The 19,752-nt window shown below is 36.4% G+C and overlaps 1 protein-coding gene across 1 annotated transcript in view; it reads right to left on the minus strand.

The window, feature by feature from the left end:
* Positions 1-19,570, minus strand: part of LOC109103188 (serine/threonine-protein kinase SIK2-like) — a 37,362-nt gene extending 17,792 nt beyond the window's left edge. Inside the window, exons 1-6 of the mRNA XM_019116554.2 lie at positions 19,134-19,570; positions 16,124-16,240; positions 11,985-12,048; positions 6,208-6,369; positions 1,973-2,097; positions 1,337-1,460 (exon numbers count right to left, since the gene is read on the minus strand). Coding sequence (XP_018972099.2) covers positions 1,337-1,460; positions 1,973-2,097; positions 6,208-6,369; positions 11,985-12,048; positions 16,124-16,240; positions 19,134-19,271 — 730 coding nt within the window. The 5' untranslated portion in view covers positions 19,272-19,570. The remainder of the gene's footprint in view (positions 1-1,336; positions 1,461-1,972; positions 2,098-6,207; positions 6,370-11,984; positions 12,049-16,123; positions 16,241-19,133) is intronic.
* Between the last annotated feature and the right edge of the window lie 182 nt (positions 19,571-19,752).

Consider the following 19,752-nt stretch of genomic DNA (forward strand, 5'->3'; position numbering starts at 1 on the left):
CGGTACCAAAAATTCAGTATTCTGTACCAATAACAGAGAAAATCCACGGGTCTCGGTACCAAAGCAAAACTTTGAAAATGTTGACTATACTTTCATTTAATTCAAACTGTGTACATATTTATTTTTAAAGGGATTTTGAATTTTAAAGCCAAGAATAACAAGTAAGTTAGCTAAATAATAATAATAAAAAAGCCCAGAACTGCTTTTCTGACCGATATGACACCGACAATGTTAACCATTTGTACATTTTCCAACACGTATATGGTGTGTAAATGGATCATGTCATCCAGTTTTTTACCCTTATAAAAATTATAGGAGCATTAATTAGTTAATAAAGAAACTTAATTCTAATGTTCATTATATTAGCGTTAGCCGCGCTTATGCTAACGATTAACTACTCCAATAACAGCGTTCATTTCAATCGGACATTCAAATAAAAATATTTCATAGTATTCATAACAGAAGCGGTGTTTCCCACAGCGACATATGCAAATTCATTCTCTGCCAGCAGGAGGTGCTTGAGAGAGAGGTTTCCCCGGTAACGGCTGTAATCAAATAAGCGCTGAGCCTGTGCTCACAAACACTGCTCAGGCATTACAGGCAAGATGACATCCATTTTCTGAAGACAGTCGGTTTTCTTCAGAAATACAGTGATATAAAAACACCCGCACCAGGTTTAGACTTTGACACGTGCAGTGCTCGTGTTTATTCAACGAAGTCAAAGCCTTTTGGAAAATCTGTTCGTTGCGGTCAGTTTTGATATTTCCCAAAGTATTGGAAACACTGTGAAACTTACCTGCTTGAACTCTTTAATTTGATCTGGGTGTCTGTCTTTAAAGTGTTTTGTTAGTTTGGTCTGTTTCCTCTTTTTGAGGTCGCCTCATCTCAGTGCTAGTGTTCCTGTGGCTCAGTGGTAGAGCATTGCGTTAACAGCGCAAAAGGTTGTGGGTTTGATTCCCAGGGAACACACATGGTCAAAAAATATATAGCCTGAATGCACTGTAAGTCGCTTTTGGATAAAAGCATCTGCCAAATGCATAAATGTAAATGTAAATGTTATGAAGAGAGCGCATCTGCGCACCTTTAAGATATCACATCAAGAACGGGCTGACTGGGTACTCGGTACCACCGGTACTTTTTTTTAGTACCGACTTGGTACCGAAGTACCGGGTCTTTTGACAACACTAGTTAGAGCCCTTCCTCTTTATACAGTCCAGATACACACAAACTGTGGCTAAGCACTTATGGTATGTTTTAATTGACCAGGCTTGAATTTCATGAAAAAACAGCAACTGCTGCCAGAAAACTCTCTGAGTGTGCTACGAGAGCGTCTCACCTTCTGTCATGAAGTAAGGGATACGGAAACGGCCCTCCAGAACACGCTGCCGCAGGACAGGGAGAGAGGGGCCATCGAAGGGCAGGGCGCCACACACCAGCACGTACAGAACCACCCCCATACTCTGCAGGAACACACACACAGCGTCAGCTCTGTGGTGAATAACACGATTATAATGTGCAAATGTGCAGGTGCACACACTTAAAGGGATAGAGCACCCTAAAATGAATATTTATTCACCCTCATGTCAGTTCTAACTTTGTATGAGTTTCTTTACAGCTAAACATAAAAGATGATGTTTAGCAGAATGTTAATGCTGCTCTTTTCTCATTTTATGTGAGAATCTTGCCTAATAAAAAAGTCATATGGGTTTGGAAGCGACTTGAGGGTAAGCAACTGATTTTCACTTTTGGGCAAACTCTTACTTTAATGGCAGTAAAAAGAGAGCAAGAGAGCTTTCACATCTGATCTGATCTTTATCTCTCTCACACGGACCACAGGGTGTTTGGTTTACGCTTTGACGTCAGCAGAGTTCTCAAAGGTTGAATAGGTGGTAACACAAACAACAGTCAGCTGACTCACTAATCATTTACTGTCAAACACACTTTGGTGTGAACCTGGATACGCCAGCATTACCCAGATGTCCAGCTGGGGTCCTTCATACTGCTGTCCCTCAAACACCTCCGGGGCTGCATATGGAGGACTCCCGCACCATGTGGCCAGGGGCTTTCCTGGCTGGAAGAAATTTCCAAAGCCAAAATCTGCAAGGATGGGGGAAATAAAAGAGAAAGGTGATATAAGAATGAAACTGACAGGGTTTGCTATGTCTGTGTTCAGAGACATAGATAATGTTTCAGCTTTAGGGGACAACAAACAGGAAGGTTTCATTACAATATTGATTTTGCAACCAAGGCTCCAATACCTAGTGACTGGTGAACTTTTCCAGTCATTTGTGACTGCTGTTTAAAAAATAAAAAGTTGATTTAAAACTTCTAACAAAAACCCTACATATATTCTTATAAACTGATATAATAAATTAAACTGGTGTTCAAATGTTTAGGATTGGAATGATTTTTAAATGTTTTTGAAATCTCTTATGCTCAAAAATACAATAAAAACAGTAATATTTTTGAAATGTCTTATGCTCAAAAATACAATAAAAACAGTTAAATTCTGAAATATTATTACAATTTAGAATAACTGCTTTCTATTTTAATATATCGTATGAATGGTTTAATGAATCTATGCTGGATATATGCATTGATTTTGGTTTTGATGTCAGTACTGATAATACTGATTTTAATTGTACTGACCCCAAACTTCTGAAAGGCAGTGGACATTTCATTTCCATGACCTTTCCAGGGCTAAGTCTCAACTTTAAAACTCCAGATGCTTATATGAATAAAATATTCATAAATAATGCCTAACACAGGTTAAGACAGGTGAGACATATTTTTACTATATATACTTTTTATATACTTTTGGCAAGTGTGGCAAAAAATGAATGATGGATCCTGTAAGTGTTTGAATCATTTGCCATCAAATGTCAAGAGTTGGGAAAGAGGTGTAAAGTTTACCTTACTGTAAAGTTACTACCCATGACTCTGAAAGTACAGACACTGCAAAAACATGCTTCTCTAATAACCCAAGCCAAAAACACATTTCCTCCACACATCCTTAAAGCTCACAGAACGATGCTTTTGCAGCCCACTTCTTTCTACTTTGATGACTAATATTAGTGCTGTACTCTTAGAGAGGCCATTACCAAAAAAAAAAAAAAAAAAAATCATTCCCACACAAACTTTGCCATTAGTGTGTAATTTTGCCTGCAGTAGTCAGACACCAATTTATATATAGACAGCATTTTAAAATCTTTCAAATCCCATGAAAACATAATTTGAGTTTGTGGTTTTGAGTTTGAGTGCCCGAGGCCATATATTTGCTAGTCCTCTCCTAAAATGTATTTTAGATATAAGCATTTAAAATGTATAGTCATTAAACTTTATACACTTATTGAAAACAGAGCAAAGATATTCACACTACACTACAGATCTCTCGCCAATCAAATGCTTTCTAGAATAAGAATATCCCTCCCTGTAATACTGCCTGTAACATCGTGGCTGTGATGTTACTAAAGGCCATTGGCTGTTTTATAAAAGACACAAATGCTTTCAAATGTCTCATATTACATTCCTGTTTCAATAGGTAATACATCAAAAGAAATAAACAGTGACTTGATTTATACTAAGCTTTTGTAACATTGTGTAAATAATGGGAAAAGATCAGACTACATTACATAAGGTCACTTAAAATTCCTATGCGACTAAATTGGCATTACTGGCAAATGCTGTATAATATGGTATGCTGACAACAGCCGATGAAGGAATAGAGGGTCACTAAGTCAGCACACAGGCTGAGCAGCATCTGTAATAGGGCTTAGTGGATCATGCCGTGCAAACCCTGAAGATGGAAACCATCATCACCACCTCACTCTGACTTCAATGGGTTGGATGGGCTTTACAAAGTGCTCAGAGATTAGATACAAAGGCCACCACTGCCAGAAGTCAAAAACAGTGGTGCGAGATGACCAAATATGGCTCTCGAAAAAATATGAAAGTCCTTGTGTATAACGGTCGACCTTCCTTAAAAGCATAGGCTACAATCCTATATTTATTCATAACTGTGCAACTGCAAAAAACAACAACAACAATTTACATATATTATGTATATGTGCATATATAAATATTTTTTTCTGGTTTTCCAGAAGAAGAAAAAAAAAGTTCTTCAAACAAGAACTGCATAAGAAATTAGGATCTGCTTACAAACAATAGGCTACATCTTGAACTAGGTTTATTTTTTTTACATTGGGATTATTTTCTTGTTTTAAGCATAAACCTCACTAAATATATGCTTAAAATTGGAAAAATTGCCGAGATGGTAAGGAAAAGAAACAAGTTTAATTATTGAAATTATTGCAATTATATTGTTTTAAGGTTATATACAAAAATAAATAAAACAAATAAAATAAATCTGCTTTTATTTAAATTCCAGTGAGTATTATGAGTTCATCTAGATTCTGAGCTTCAGGGGCCTCATAAAATGAAAATGTGAACCTTAAGGTAGAGATAAAAAGCAGCCATGTTCATTTTACATTGTGACTGTGATGTAATAAGCCAGTATGATGAGTCCATATCAGTTGCGCTGACCCACTTCATGAGTTGAATGCTGAGCAGGAGGAATTGACGTCAATGCTCTAGGCAGTCCAGCGGCAGACACTGCAGGAGTGAGACTCAACATTCAATACAGGAATCACTCAATCTCATCCGGCCCTAGAGCTTAACTCTTTCAGCTTGGAAAACAGTGGCTAGTGCCATATTTACAGGCAGAGCTGATATTTTTGTTACTTGAAATAAAAGCTTTTATTGAGGTCAATAGCTCAGGCTCTCATAATTTCGTTATGCAGTGGACATACGTAACATGCTGTGCATTGGATTGGTGCTAGAGGTTGATTGTGTAAAGATCTCGGGGGATCCAATCCTAGCAATTTTCATACAGTTTCCCAATCATTGCCCACCCCCAGGAAGTCTCTCACTCCCTTGGGTTTGCTCAATCAACATGATTTGTGGGAAAACAGTTGTAGTGTACACTCTTCTCTTGCTTCATGCTTTGAAATTTTAATATGTCATGTAATCCCAATATAAAACCACTGTAAACTGAAACATATTTTGCTCTATGTATCTGTATAATATGGAAATATGTATTCATGGTTTATAGATTAGAGCTTCACTGCCTTCTTTTAGTCATGATGCAAGCACATAAATGTTTGAAGTGGAACATTAAAGGCTGATGACCTTTCTTTGAGTGACCCAGCTTCAGCCATCTTCTGAGAGGCTAACTGTGAAACAGTGTGAGGGCTAAAAGAAAAAGGACCTTTAACAAAGCCTTGCGGGACACTCCTCTGTAAATGGCCACTGCATTACTTACTGTGCCAAACATCATAATCCATCAACATGATAGTGAAGTTTTGGGCAGAGAGCAGGTTGACATGTCAGGCAAACTGACAATGTCTGGTCTGCGTGTAAATGTGTGCGCACATTTGTGTGGGTAGCTCTCCTTTCGCTGAGAGCCTTGCATGGAAGCTCAAAGCCTGGCTCACTTTATAGTTAGCAACCTCTTGATTGCTCAAATTCAAATGAAACTGCAAATAAACCTTAGTCTGGATATATAGCTCAGCACAGAAAGAACCTGTGTGTCCATTGACGCAACTCATGGCTCCACCAACTGAGTCATCATCCTGGGCGGTACAGCTTTGATTAATAAACTGTAACTCACACCCTTTAATTAACCATAGCGAAATCACAAAAATGTAGGTGAAAATCTTCTAAGGCAAGGGAAATTCCAAACCATTCTGACTCCAACCTTTGGCTGTATATAGGTGCTACAAACTTAAATGATGTTTTATATTACAATCCAAAGTTTCCACTTCAATGCTGATAAAAGCAAACACAAACAACATTTGTTTTTTATTTATGCTTTTTATTTTTGCATTTACCCAATTGCATAAATAAAAAGCATAAGTAAAATAAATAAAAACCCTATTTAAATGTGCATATATATATATATATATATATATATATATATAAGAAAAATATAATTATAACCATAAATTATATATTGTACAATATCAAATTAGTTAAATGTGTATATATGTAAAAAATAATATAGTACAATTAATAAAACTATATCTAACATATAAAGTAATATAAAACAGCCGTTTTATATTTTACACCAATTCATTATCAATAGTACCAATGTACCAAAGATTAGTAACGTATCAAAAGTTTAGTTAATGTAACCGTGACAGCCTTTACCAGCAATCTTGATGTTCATGTGTCCATCTAGCAGCAGATTCTCCGCCTTCAAGTCCCGGTGAACGATGTTTCGATTGTGGCAGTACTCAACAGCAGACAGAATTTGCCAGAACTTGCGTCGTGCCTCTGGTTCGCTCAGCCGTCCATGCTTGGCTAGGTAGTCTAAAAAAAGATGAAATGGGGTTAACTAAACATCACAAATACACAAAGCACAGACATAAATCAATGAAACATTTTGCATGGGTAATATTATAGTGTAATATGGGTCAAAAAAAAAGGTTGAAACCCATGACCACACGTTATACCGGGAAAGGCTCCGGTGGTGTGGTGAGGCTAGTGGCAGAGATTGATGACCCACAATAAGGAGTCTCTGTGGTTTGTGAGTGGGGTAAACATCCCCCCGGATGGTGTAATCATGTGGTCACCACACCCTAGAGTACTGGGTCAGTCCCTGGCCCTCGGCCTGTAGCCAAACCTACAGTCCTCACACATTCCATTCCATACTCGCCTTGGGATTACATTGAGGTGGGCCGGCAAAGCGACTGTGGGTACATGGCAGTGTCTTTAAGGCTTCATTCTCTACATAAGCTTGTTTTTCAAATATCAAAATCAATTCTCAAAAACAGACAGCAATTTGTGATTGCAGAATTACCTTGGATGACCTAGCCTTAAGGTGTAGTCACATTAGCGTAGCTTCAGTGAAATTTTACAGGCAATAATGGCATTGTTGATTGTCAATAGTTTAGAAATGTATATGAACACAGCTCAGATAGAAGTCACTTTCAAAGCAATTTTTCATTGGCAAATTCACATTATTTGAAAATGTGCAAAATCTACGGGGGAACTTTTTGTCCTCACACGGAATTTGCACACACAGATTACTACTGAAATTATTGATTTTGCCAATAAAATTTTGCAGTGAGACCACACCATACTATAGAAAATATATTATAAAAGAAATAAATAATAAATTACAATCTAAAATATATAATATAATATAATATACAGTGCGCTTACAAAATTATTAGTCAAGCTGATTTTTTTTCAAGCACATTTAAAAATATGTGAATATCAACTTACCTAATAATTATGCATGTACTGTATATATGTATATGTATATATATATATATATATATATATATATATATATATATATATATATACATATACATATATACATATACATATACATACATACATACATACATACATACATACATACATACATACATATATATATATATATATATATATATATATATATATATACACATACACACACACACAATAATGTCAAATGTAAAATTCACTGACCAACCTAACCAATTAGATACCAGATGCAACATTCTGAAATTGTGCTCCATTTTTAACTTTTTTAAGACTATGCTGCTAATCAAAAAACACACCTGACATAAGAATGTCTCATATTTGTGTCAAATGGCTGGCAGGAATCTACTTTGAGATAAGATGTTCATACACTCTGCTGTGTACCACTCAACCGGCTGTAATCGCCCTCACTAAATCACAGACTGTGGACTTTGGCCAACAGAACAACATATCATTCTGGTGTCAGCATACCAGGTGCATCAGGCCTCTAAAATGCGCTTGTTACATGATTTTTTCCTTTCTCTTAGCCATGTAAGCATGACAAGATAGACCTAAAAGAGCCTGAGCTGGCCAGCTGACCTAATATAAGTTGCTTCTTCTTTATAAGTAACTGGAGTTGCTCTCAACTGACCCTTACAAACAAAAGTGGCAGTCGCACCAGTCACATGGACTGACTAAAGAGGCACACGAGAGGAGAAAGAGCACTTCTCTTCTCAGCAAGGTGCATTTTACTGCAGGGCTTGTGAATTAGGGGTTTTAAAGCATGAACTAGCTGAACCTTGTAGCAGTATTGTCGTTTACAAAAAACTCATGGTATTTAAAGTGTTCCACCAACTTTAATTCACTGAAATAAAATAAGTAAAATTAAATATTTGTAATAATAACAAAAATAAGTTTAATTAATAAAATATTTTAGTAATAAAAATATTTTGTTACATTTCAAAAGTATTTTTTTAATATATAAGCATATAAAATAATTTTTAAAGAATTAGAAAAAAACCTATGAAAACTATGGATACCATAGTATCTTCTAATTCATCTTTAATTAGATGACCATTTATTTTAAGCTTTTCACATCATGCTCTTTAACCATCATTCTTCATACTCTTGCTGCATGACAATTTTAATTATAAAAAATATTTTATTTTAAAAATATATCAAACAGTCTTTTTCATTTATGAAATTAAACTGCATATATAAAAATTAAAGAAAAATCAGTTCAAATCAAAGAATAATATATGGTATTAAATATCCGAAAGAAAAACTATGGTACTAGTAAAAACCAAAAAAACATGGTAATACCAAGATAATTTGGGTATTTTTCTGTTAGTGGATTCTTGCACACATAAACAAATAAAACAAAACTATTTCCAACATACAGAAGAATAATTTTTTTCTGGTCTTCAAACACTCTTTCCAGTGAGCTCCAGTAAATGATCTAGACAGGAATTATGAGTTTTTCTATACTACCATTACTAATGCACAAACCTAAAATTGACAGACTAGAAATAGAGCCTGAGGGTAAAAGACAGGGTTTGAGAGGCTGAGGGCAGACACGGGTGTCAAGACTGATCAGCTAACATGTTCAAAAACAACCTTTTCTCCAGCTCTGGATTTTTCTGAAATATGCATGGCCTACATTTCTCCTCTCCACTTCCAAAATTCAAATCAATGTCCCTTAGCTTTCCCTCTCTCTCTCCTGCTTTGCCTGTGCGTTCTGCAGATTCTACTTATTTGAAGTTGACCCAGTTTCCAGGTCCCTTTAATGCTTCGGCTCTGCTCTGCGGTGCTGGTGGAGCAGACAGGCTCTCGTGGCGGGCTTCTGCGCTGCTAAGCTCCACCACGGGGGACCGAACCCAGCACCCATCAAATGCTGCTCTAGCTCTCTCTTCTATCCCAGTGAAGATTATCTGATGGAAGTGAGTGCCTGTGTTACGTTAGGATAGCTTAGATTCAGAGTGATGCAAGCACACATCACTTGGTCTTAATGGTTCCAAAAAGTATCTTTCGTAATTTGTGATTAACTGGAGACTTTTAGACTTGATAGCGATGGCCCATGCTGTAAATAAGTTGCATAATCATATTGTGCAACAGAGAATCACAAATGCTGGACAGCATGGCCTCTAGTACTACAAGACAGTAATAATGTGGGAATCTTGACAATCATGTAACCAAGTATTAGTTATGCTATGTCAACTGATCATTTAATTTTTTTTTATTTTTATTTGTTTGACATCAGAAACCTAATTTCAAGTCTCTATGGGACATTTGTCTGTTATCTCACCCCGTAGTACACTTGGGCGGGAAACAAGTAATTTGGTTTGCCCCAGCCACGACATCACTCTTTATATCTCTTTCAAACCAGAGAGGCTATTGTCACATCCAACACCAGGGTCATAGTGTCCATACAAAGTACACCGCAACCGCAAGATTGTAAAAGAATCACGCTAAATGTCTGTTTTATTGTCTAGCAATAAAACATTTTACCATCATGAGCGTGCTGATTGGTGGCTGGCCAAACAGAATATGCGTGACAAATATGTTTACAAAAATACATCTAAAGCAAAACAGTGTTAAGTAATTTGTCTGTCTGCAATGAAATCCAAATTGTAATACAATGCAGAACAACAACAGCCAATTATAGCCAATAAAGTTTTGGACCAATAGTATTTCACTGTGGGAGGGGCTACTCTATCTATAGGCTTTATATTACAGCATTTCCCTTAAAACGCATTAAAACTCTGAACGCATGTAAAAAAAATAAAAAATAACTTGACTCCCTAGGGTAGGAACAATTTCTTGGTAGCATATCACATTGCCGTGTACTGTGAAACAGACACAATGTTATGTAAGAATAATGTGTGATGATTATGTGAGTTTTCACAGGTGGTGCACAGCAGGTGCTGCTACAAAGTCAAAGAGATCAGTCACTGGAAGTGACTACTTTTACACCACTTTCACTTTCAAGAATCACAGACAAGTGATTTTTAAAGGGATAGCTCACCTAAACGCAAAAATTCTGATTATTTACGTCCATGTTGTTGCAAACTTTTATGACGCTTCTCTGTGTGAATATCCCACCAGAATATCTTTTTTTCCATATAACCGTAATACAAGTGAATGGCTACAGTGAAAAAAATCCATTATACAATATCATAACGGCAATCCATAGGAACTGTTCCCTAATGTTCCAATCCTCATAAGTCATACAATAGCTTCGTAGGAAAAAAACAAATGGAAGAGTGAGTAATGACCAATATTTAAGTGCATTTGTCTCATGAAGTGATCATATGACTTTCAGAAGACTTGAATATAGCACATGTGTCATATGGACTGTTATTGTGGGGCTTTCTGATGATTTTTGAAGCATTAAAGGGATAGTTCACCCAAAAATGAAAATTCTGAAAATGAATTACTCATCCTTATGTCATTCCAAACCCATAAGACCTTCGTTCATCTTTGGAACACATGTTAAGATATTTTTGATGACATCCAAGAGCTTTCTGACCCTCCATAGAGAGCAACAGAAATTAAATGTTTATGGCCCAGAAAGGTAGTAAGGACATTGTTAAAACAGTCCATGTGTCGCTGTACTCTTGTGAATGGCATCAGAGACTGACCCAGTAAGAAGAAATCATTGAATAAAGTCGTTATTTTTGTTTTATTTACACACAAAAAAGTATTGTCATAGCTTCATAACATTACAGTTGAACCACTGATGTTATTTTAACAATGTCCTTACTACCTTTCTTGCCCTTAACTTTTCAGTTGCGTTGCTGTCTATGGAGGGTCAGAAAGCTCTCAGATTTCATCAAAAAGATCTTAATTTGTGTTTTAAAGATGAACAAAGGTCTTACAGGTTTGGAATGACATTAGGGTGAGTAATTAATGAACTATCCCTTTAAAATTCCAGTCCTCAATCACTCTAACTGAAACAGGTGACCAGTACCAGTAAACTCTATTAAAAAATTCTCCCTTTGCATTCAGCGGATGAAAAAAAAAAATCACTCAGGCTTTGAATAACAAGAGTAGGATTAAATGATGACAGAATAAATTTTTTGCATGAACTATTCCTTTAATTTTCTTTGACCTTCAGTTTTGCTCTTAGCTTTGAGCTTGTGTGTCAGACAGAACAGAACTCCAAAGCAACAGAGAGACAGACAGCTGAGCCATCAGAACATGATCATCATTGCCGACACATTTGTTACTTGTGACTATGATGGTTATTCACACAGACTGTGTTTGTCTCGCCTGAGCTAATTTCAGCCTGACCTTTGTCACTATCATCTGAAACCAAGATGTTAGTCTGAATACACACTTTCTCCGTGTCACTGATGTGGAATCAGGATAAACGTATATTGAAATTGATAAGAGGTAGATCTAGCTGCCAGACAGCATAAGCAAAGCATCATATCATTGTGACTCAACAACAAGAGCAAGAACAACAACAACCAAATATGGCAGTCAGCTTTTTGCCAAAAAAAATAAAATAAAATAATAATAATAATAATAAAAAAAGACATCCAAATTGTGCATTCTGTGAACTCATGTATGAATTTGCCTGAATACAACATTCATCCAATAATGTATAGATGTATAGATATTTAGGCCCTGTGAGTATTATTGGTTGCTAGCTATTATAAATTGTAATTGTAAATGGCACCACTTACCAAAGATTTCCCCATTCTTGGCATATTCTGTCACAAGGTACAGCATGTTCTTGGTCTCCATGACCTGCGTGAGGAAGAAAAAATAATGTGTTACGTGTAAAATCCTCTGTCTTTGATGATGAGCATAGATCCAAAATACTCATGAACCACAAAGTGAGTGCAAAATTAGGTTGAGTGATAAAATGACTGCTACATTCAGCTGAAATCTGAAGTATCCCATTGAGTTCACTGTATTATAATGAAACACACATGAATCAGAGTGGGATGCTGGTTTACTCGTAGGCTCGATTCACAGTCCAGTGTCAGAGCCAGCAATGCATGGGAGGACTCCAGAATTAGCCAAAGAAAACAAAAAGATGAATAGACCTAAATGTAGTGAAGAGAAGCGGCATGTTATAATTCGGAAACATTCACAGAGTCCCACATAAACACTACTGTCGGCCATTCATACAGTCAGTTAGTTTTACCGATACATCGGCATCATCTGTACAGAGAGGCTTTTGTGGAAATCAGTCTTATCTGGGCTCAACTTGTAAGGGTTTTTCTGCTCTTGCCATTTAAAGGCATTACAGAGTTGAATAATAAAATCAGCAACTAGGCCAGAATATGAATCATCTTTTAAACTCCTAAACTAATTCTCCTTTCCAGAAACATGTTTTGATGGAAGCTGTGATCTCAGAGCTATTCAGAACACAATGATCACAAAGCACTTCTTCTCCCAATCAATTGCCAAATAAGAAAATAACTGGAAATAACACAAATTATCTCATGTGAATAATTGCTATTACACTAGTTGGCTGTCTGTTACGTGACACACCAGCAGTGGTCACATTACATCAAGGGATGGGTCACGCTGTTGCCAAAGATAACTGTCAAAAATTGGACTATCAATCAATTAGAAATTACGTCATATGCCTATTCTAATACACTGCAGATAACTTATTCCAGAAACAATTGTTAGTCATTTTCTCAAACAATTACAAAAACATAACACTTTGTGCACAAGTAACACATTGAATTAAACATCTGATGTAGAAAAACTAGTGTTTTCTTGTAAAAAAAAATACTTCAATAATATTGGTTTTATTTACAACCTAGAAAAAAAGATTACAGTTAGTGTGTGTATGCAGTGTTACTTTTAAAAGTAATGCATTACAATATTGTGTTACTTCATAAAAAGTACCTAATTGTGTAACTTAGTTACTTTTTATGGAAAGTAATGCATTATGTAACTTTTGCATTACTTTTTCTTACCTGGGCTAGGCTAGCTTCCAAAAGTTACATTTTTGGCCCTTTCACACCAAAAGTGAAATTAATACGCCTCAGGCTAAAGGAAGTACCTTTGCACCTCAATCCTAATTTCTCTTAATATAGGACAGGAGAGGTGCTGGTGAATAAATAAGGTAACTTTAGTTATTTATTTTAAAAAGTTTCTAAATTTTAAAAACAGATTTTTTGTTGTTAAATTTAAAAGTAATGCGTTGCTTTACTAGTTACTTTAAAAGTAATCTGATTATGTAACTCGTCGCGTTACTTGTAATGTGTTACCACAACACCGTGTGTATACTGTACGTATGATTTTATAAACAGTGGTGGCCAAAATTATTAGAACACTAGGATTTTCACCAGCTAAAAAATGGTTTAAGTCAGTTATTTCTATCTTTTGCTGTAGTGTGTCAGTAGTAAATATCAGTTTACATTTACATATATACATTTTGCCATTATTTGTAATAATCCAGTGAGATTTTTGTTTGCACAAGGAGTCTGTCAACAGCCAGTGCTCCACACAGAGATCTGATTTCATCATCATCCAGTCTGTCAGGAATGACATGAAGAAACAGAACAAACGGAGACAGACTAAATCCAGAAGAAATGTGGCTACTATCTCTCTCTCTCTCTCTCTCTATATATATAGTGCTTTTACATTCATTTTTTATAGTGTTTATATATATATATATATATATATATATATATATATATATATATATATTCATGCTTCATAAAGAATTTGATTATGATTATAATGTGCTTGAAATGCATGTGCGCTGCATATGCACATGATCCCATCTGATATGACCAAAGAAAAAGCTGACATGTAATGCTGGTGATGTATGACGTGTGACTAGAGGCAGATCACCACAGTAATTATGGACCATTTGCTGCTGCATTACGTGTACTTGAGGGTGCGTGTGCGGAGCAGCTGCTTGGTGTTAGGACCCTGAGCCGTGGCAGATGGGGCAGAGGGAAACCGGGGGTTAGAGATGAGATGGCAGGGCCTGCAGAGCTGCCCTCTGTTTATGAGGCCTGAAAGGAAATGACTAATTGACCCATGCAGTTTGAATGGAGTAACCGTTGGAAATAATGATACACTATGATTCCACGGCAAGGGCTTGGACTGGTGCCGCTACGTTGTATAATAAGGAAGCGCTATTCCCATTCCCAATAACCAAAGTAACCTAAAGTCTTACATAATACTGCAGTGAAGTCACACTGGGGGAGAAGTTATCTCATCTTCAAAGTGTTTGTGTGACTTTGACTCCAAAGTGTGAATGATCTCTAGTTTAAAAAAAAAAAAGGCTTTTTCTAGCCGGACAACTTTAATGTGTTCATGTGAAAGTTTACTGTAAAAAATAGTTAGATATTAACTTTGGCTTGATGGCTAGTAATATGGTGAGAACTGCATGGTGTATCATAACTTGTGTGGCAATGTTAAATTATAGATATGGACATTGTAACTACAGCTAATAAACTGTTACATTATATTTGCTTGTACTATTGTTTTTTTGTAAAAGACCCAACCTTACAGTCTTCTGTATAATTTACATAAGAGTTACAATTGAGTGAAAACGCTACAAGAAAGCCACATCTGTATATGAATTGGGCTGTTTGCATGTTCTGCCACTGCAATTATTTAATAATCGATCTGTGTTTACACATTTCAGATGGACTTCTTTGTTTGTCGTGCCTCTTGCTGTTTTTTCAGCACCCTACACTATGAGTGTCTGTTTCATTCCATTTTGTTTGGTGTGTATTAATGCAAGAACAAGTCCTGGGTCAACACTCCCACACACAGACGTCTAAACCCATCTTTCCACTGTTGCCTTGTCCAAATACCCACACTTGGTAAAACAAACAAACAAACAAACAAACAAAAAACCCTACATTTCACTGCTGGTCATATGTTCTCTATATAACCATGTATGTGACAAATAAAAATCTTGAATCTTGCGTTCTTGGCTACTTGAGAGTGTATGTGTGCGCGACAGAAAGCAAGTACGCAAGACTGTCCCAGATCTTAATAATGCCAAAGAGCATAACGCACACTAAATCCACACATCTTGAATACCGCTCAGGAGTGCTATTCGAGGCTTAGTGCATCCCATCATGCATCATGTTTTGGAATAAATCATGAGATTTTTGTCGAGATATCGCCAGAGGTCATGAAAACCTTTCCAATGTAAGTTAAATATTAATATAATAATTAGATATTATTACATATAATTTGGTAGAAAAACAAAGTGTTGCATGTTTTATTGGTGCAAAGATGAGTAGTGGTGATATTTATTTTGTACAACATTTGCAACTGCTTTTTATCACTTAATTAGGACCACCACAAATTGTGTCATGTTATAGGCTAGGATACTGAACAGAACTTTAGAAGTTGATTTGAAAATGCAGAGTATTGAAAACAAAAAAAAAAGATATGTAACATTATAAGTGTGTCCCATTAGGTAATGAAAAGTTCTACACACACTTGTGGTCTTCATCCTCACTTAAACACTTGGGCCAAATACAGAAAATGTGCCATATAAGTAGTCAAATGGTCAAGTGCAAAGACTGATTATAAGATTATATAAAAAAAGCTACTTTGTGTTATTTATTAATTAGCTAAAACTTAAAATCAGTTATTGAACCAGCCACAACAAGCTGTAGACTCTCAGTTATCAACCCAGAAATTCCACACTGGTACATCCCTTTTAAAACCTTACTATTTTTTAAAATGTTTTTTTTTTTTTTTTTACATTTAGTCATTTAGCAGATGCTTTTATCCAGATCAACTTATAAACGAGAAGCACCACAAGCAATTTATCACATAAGAGCCAACAATACTGGCAGGAAATGGCCTGGGCAGGCATTACCTGGTACAGTTTAATGATGTGCGGATGGTCCAGCATTTTCATGATCTGTACTTCACGATAGATCTTCTCTAGGTTCACAGCATCCAGCTGGGTCTTGTCGATGATCTTTATAGCCACCTGTTGAACGAAGGGCACAGAGACACACTTTCATTGGCATGGAGCCTAATGCCTCGAGCTACTCGGTGAAATTCATTAGTCTTGTTACTGTCTGCAGTGCAGGTCGATCCAGTCTTCACAAGCCCCAGCGCGGATCAAAGGCAAAATACACGTGAGCAAAGCTAATACACACCTGAGCGTCAGGTTAATGGCTTAACTACTGAAGTAGGACAATGATCCAAATTATCTTATTATTTTCCCACAGGCTTTTCATCATTTGCCAGACAAATGGGAGAAGAACAGGAGTAATTTACCATTTCATAACCACTCATACCTCAATCCCCCTTTTGACTGTATAATAATCATCTTCAGGTAAGTACACAGAAGCGGAAAAAACAGAACAGATTCCACAGTTAAGACTTTGACCTGTGTGTTATATCATTAGTGATATAAAACATTTATGTTATGAATATTTACAAGACTTTAGTGCTTCGGCTTACTTCCTACTGTAAGTATAAGGAATCTTCAAAGTATAATAGAATACAAAATATTTTAAAGACATCTTGAAAAAATATCAGTCAATCTTGATGTACATTAAAACACAAATATTTTTAAATGCCAAAATAAGGCTGAACAATAAGGATTTTTTTTTTCTGCATGGATTTTTACCCTGTCAACATTTTCACCAGCCCTACCACAATTTATATATTATTAAAAAACATTAATAAGAATGTTCTGAAAAATAAACTGGTGGGCCCAGTGAAAATACTAGTAAGGACTGCAAAAATTCAGGCTAGCAGAAAAATAACATAATATAATGAAAAAAAGCACAAATTATATACATACATACATTCACACACACACAAATATATATATATATATATATATACATATATATTCTCTATAAATATATATAAAAATGTAAATATATAAATAAATAATAAGTTAAAATATATATATCTATATATATATATATATATATATATATATATATATATATATATATGATTGGTTTCATAATTGTAATTGATGCTTTAAAGATTTGTTCTCATGCAATTTCAACAAAAAATAATTTGTTTGCAAAGCAGCATCTAGGTGACATCAACAGATTTTGCAACAACGATCTTTTTTTTTTTTTACATGAATCCAAATGTTTACATTTGAAAGGCATAAAAACATATTTGCGCGATCAATGCAAGAAAGACATAATGTACTTGACAAGTGACAGTTCTGTCTGTTGGCCTGAAACTGTCTCACACTGACCCCAGGCCAGCCTTGTTGCTGACCCCTGGAAAGCATAACGGTAACTGACTGAAAACATTAGAGCACATCACCATGAATCAGCTGTCAGATGCAAATGTGGTTAGTCATTCTCATTGGAAGTAACAGTGATCCAACTGTCCGTTGAAACCATGAACAATGCAGGCGATACACAAAGCAGAAGACACATGCTACCAGAGCATGTGTATTCTGAAGACAGCTCCGAAGAAGAACAGAGAAATCATAAAACACAAGAGACTGATGGGAAGCCGAGACAGTGTCATCCCCACAGAAATGAAGCCACCTCGAGGCAGCCATTGCAGAGATGCATCAACTGTGTACAACATAATCCTGTTAAATAGCATAATTCCACACAGTGCTCCAATGCTAAACTCTACATCTGCAGACTTGCAGACAGTCTTAAAAAACAGCTCTCTGGCCAAGCGAAAATTACAGCTCACACCTACCGTTATAACACCCTGAACCACAACTTTACTGCAAAGCAACACAATGTCACCAAGGTCAATAGAAATCATTTAATGCAGACCGCACTCACAAAGCACACACATTTTAGAGCTGAGTGTAACTACATTTTTAAATAATTTATGACATTTTCGTGAACACGGTAACCTTGTGTCATGCAAACAGTGCTCAGCAGGGTTTCTTTGCAAGGAATGCGAGACAATCATCAGCTCAGGTTTAGCGATGAGATGACATCCATTATCACAAAATCACCCTTTGCTTATGCAACCACTGCACAAATGCACAAAAGCATGGCCCACATTTAATGGGCACTAAACCAGCATGATTTCTTGCTATTGTACACGGCCTTTGTCTTTCTTTGACAACTAGGTTTGGACACCCTGCACTTTTGGAATACTCTGCATATTTCAGTTGAGGCGTTAGGCTGCTGGACGTGCGTTTATCAGTGCATGCAAAGCTGCACAAAGGCTTCAGCTAGTTGTAGTCAACATACTTCGGACCAGGGTCTGAACTGAAATAAATGCAACTGAAAGTGACAAAAATGCCTCGGGTATTAAAAATGAACTATTGTTTTGTTTTTTTATGTTTTTAACACATATTATATGGGTCTGATAATATTTTATAATAAGAACAATGATTTTAATTGAAATATTTTACATAAATTTTGAAAACCAATGGTTTTTTTAAACATTATTAATATTTATTTAAAAAGTAGTCATAATTCTTAAGATGATTAATAAAAATAATACTTATTAAGCAAAAATGATGAATTTTTTTACAAACTAATTCTTGCTTTTAATGTTATTAACATTTCATATATCTGGATATTGGCTTGATGATTTTATTTTACAATAAAAAAAAAACTGATTTCAATTAAACGTTTAAGTATTTTGCATTTTGACAACATACAAATATTCAAAACACTAAAAAATCAACCATGACTAGAAGTTATAAAACGTTCCTAAAAAACAAACCCAGGTGGCTCCTTAAAAACGTGACACCGCTTCAGACAAACAGGTTGTTTGTTACCCAAAGATACTAAGTTCTCACATAACTAGTATCAACAATAGTGTGAGTGCAACTGTAACTGCTATCTCGTAGTGTTTCTGTGCGGTGCACAAGGGTTAGTAGTTAGTTAGAGGGCTGAGCAGCTGATATATTATCAACTCACCTCTGTCTTGGTTATGCGATGTCTTGCCAGTTTCACAACAGCGAAATTGCCCTTTCCAAGAGTCCGCTCTATATCGTAGAAGCCCACTCGGACGGGACCCCTGAGCACTGGCTTTTGGTGACAGTCAGCCATGACCATGCTGTTAGTGAAACACTAGGGCTTGGGGCGAGAAGATAGAGACCTGCCACTTGAGCCTCAAGATAACGAGGTCGGCAGAGGCTAAACCGTGTCGAAATGCCAGCGTGCCGGCCAGGGTGCTCGCTGACGGTCCGCTCCAGTCTCAGCAGAAGAAGCAGGAGCGCGCCGATGTGTCACGCCACCTCCTTCAATACAATAGAGCTCTAATATTTCAGCTGTGTTTGCGAGAGTACACGAGTTGACTTGCAGGAGGCATCATGTTCTCTGGTTGACGTGCATTGACGTCAGAGCCTATGGGGGTATTTGCACAAGGGGCGGGGCTTCCAAGCGCTTCCACACTCGAGTGCCAATTCGTTTCCAAGACGACCAGACCCACCTCTTACGTCAACGGCCAGAGCGTCGCTGTGTTTGCTCGAGCGCTGGCTGCGAAAGTCTGCCGCCAGAAACTTTGATAAAGTCTCTCGCGCTTCAGTCGAGGAAT

This window comes from Cyprinus carpio, chromosome B15, assembly GCF_018340385.1.
Source record: "Cyprinus carpio isolate SPL01 chromosome B15, ASM1834038v1, whole genome shotgun sequence".
NCBI lineage: Eukaryota > Metazoa > Chordata > Actinopteri > Cypriniformes > Cyprinidae > Cyprinus > Cyprinus carpio.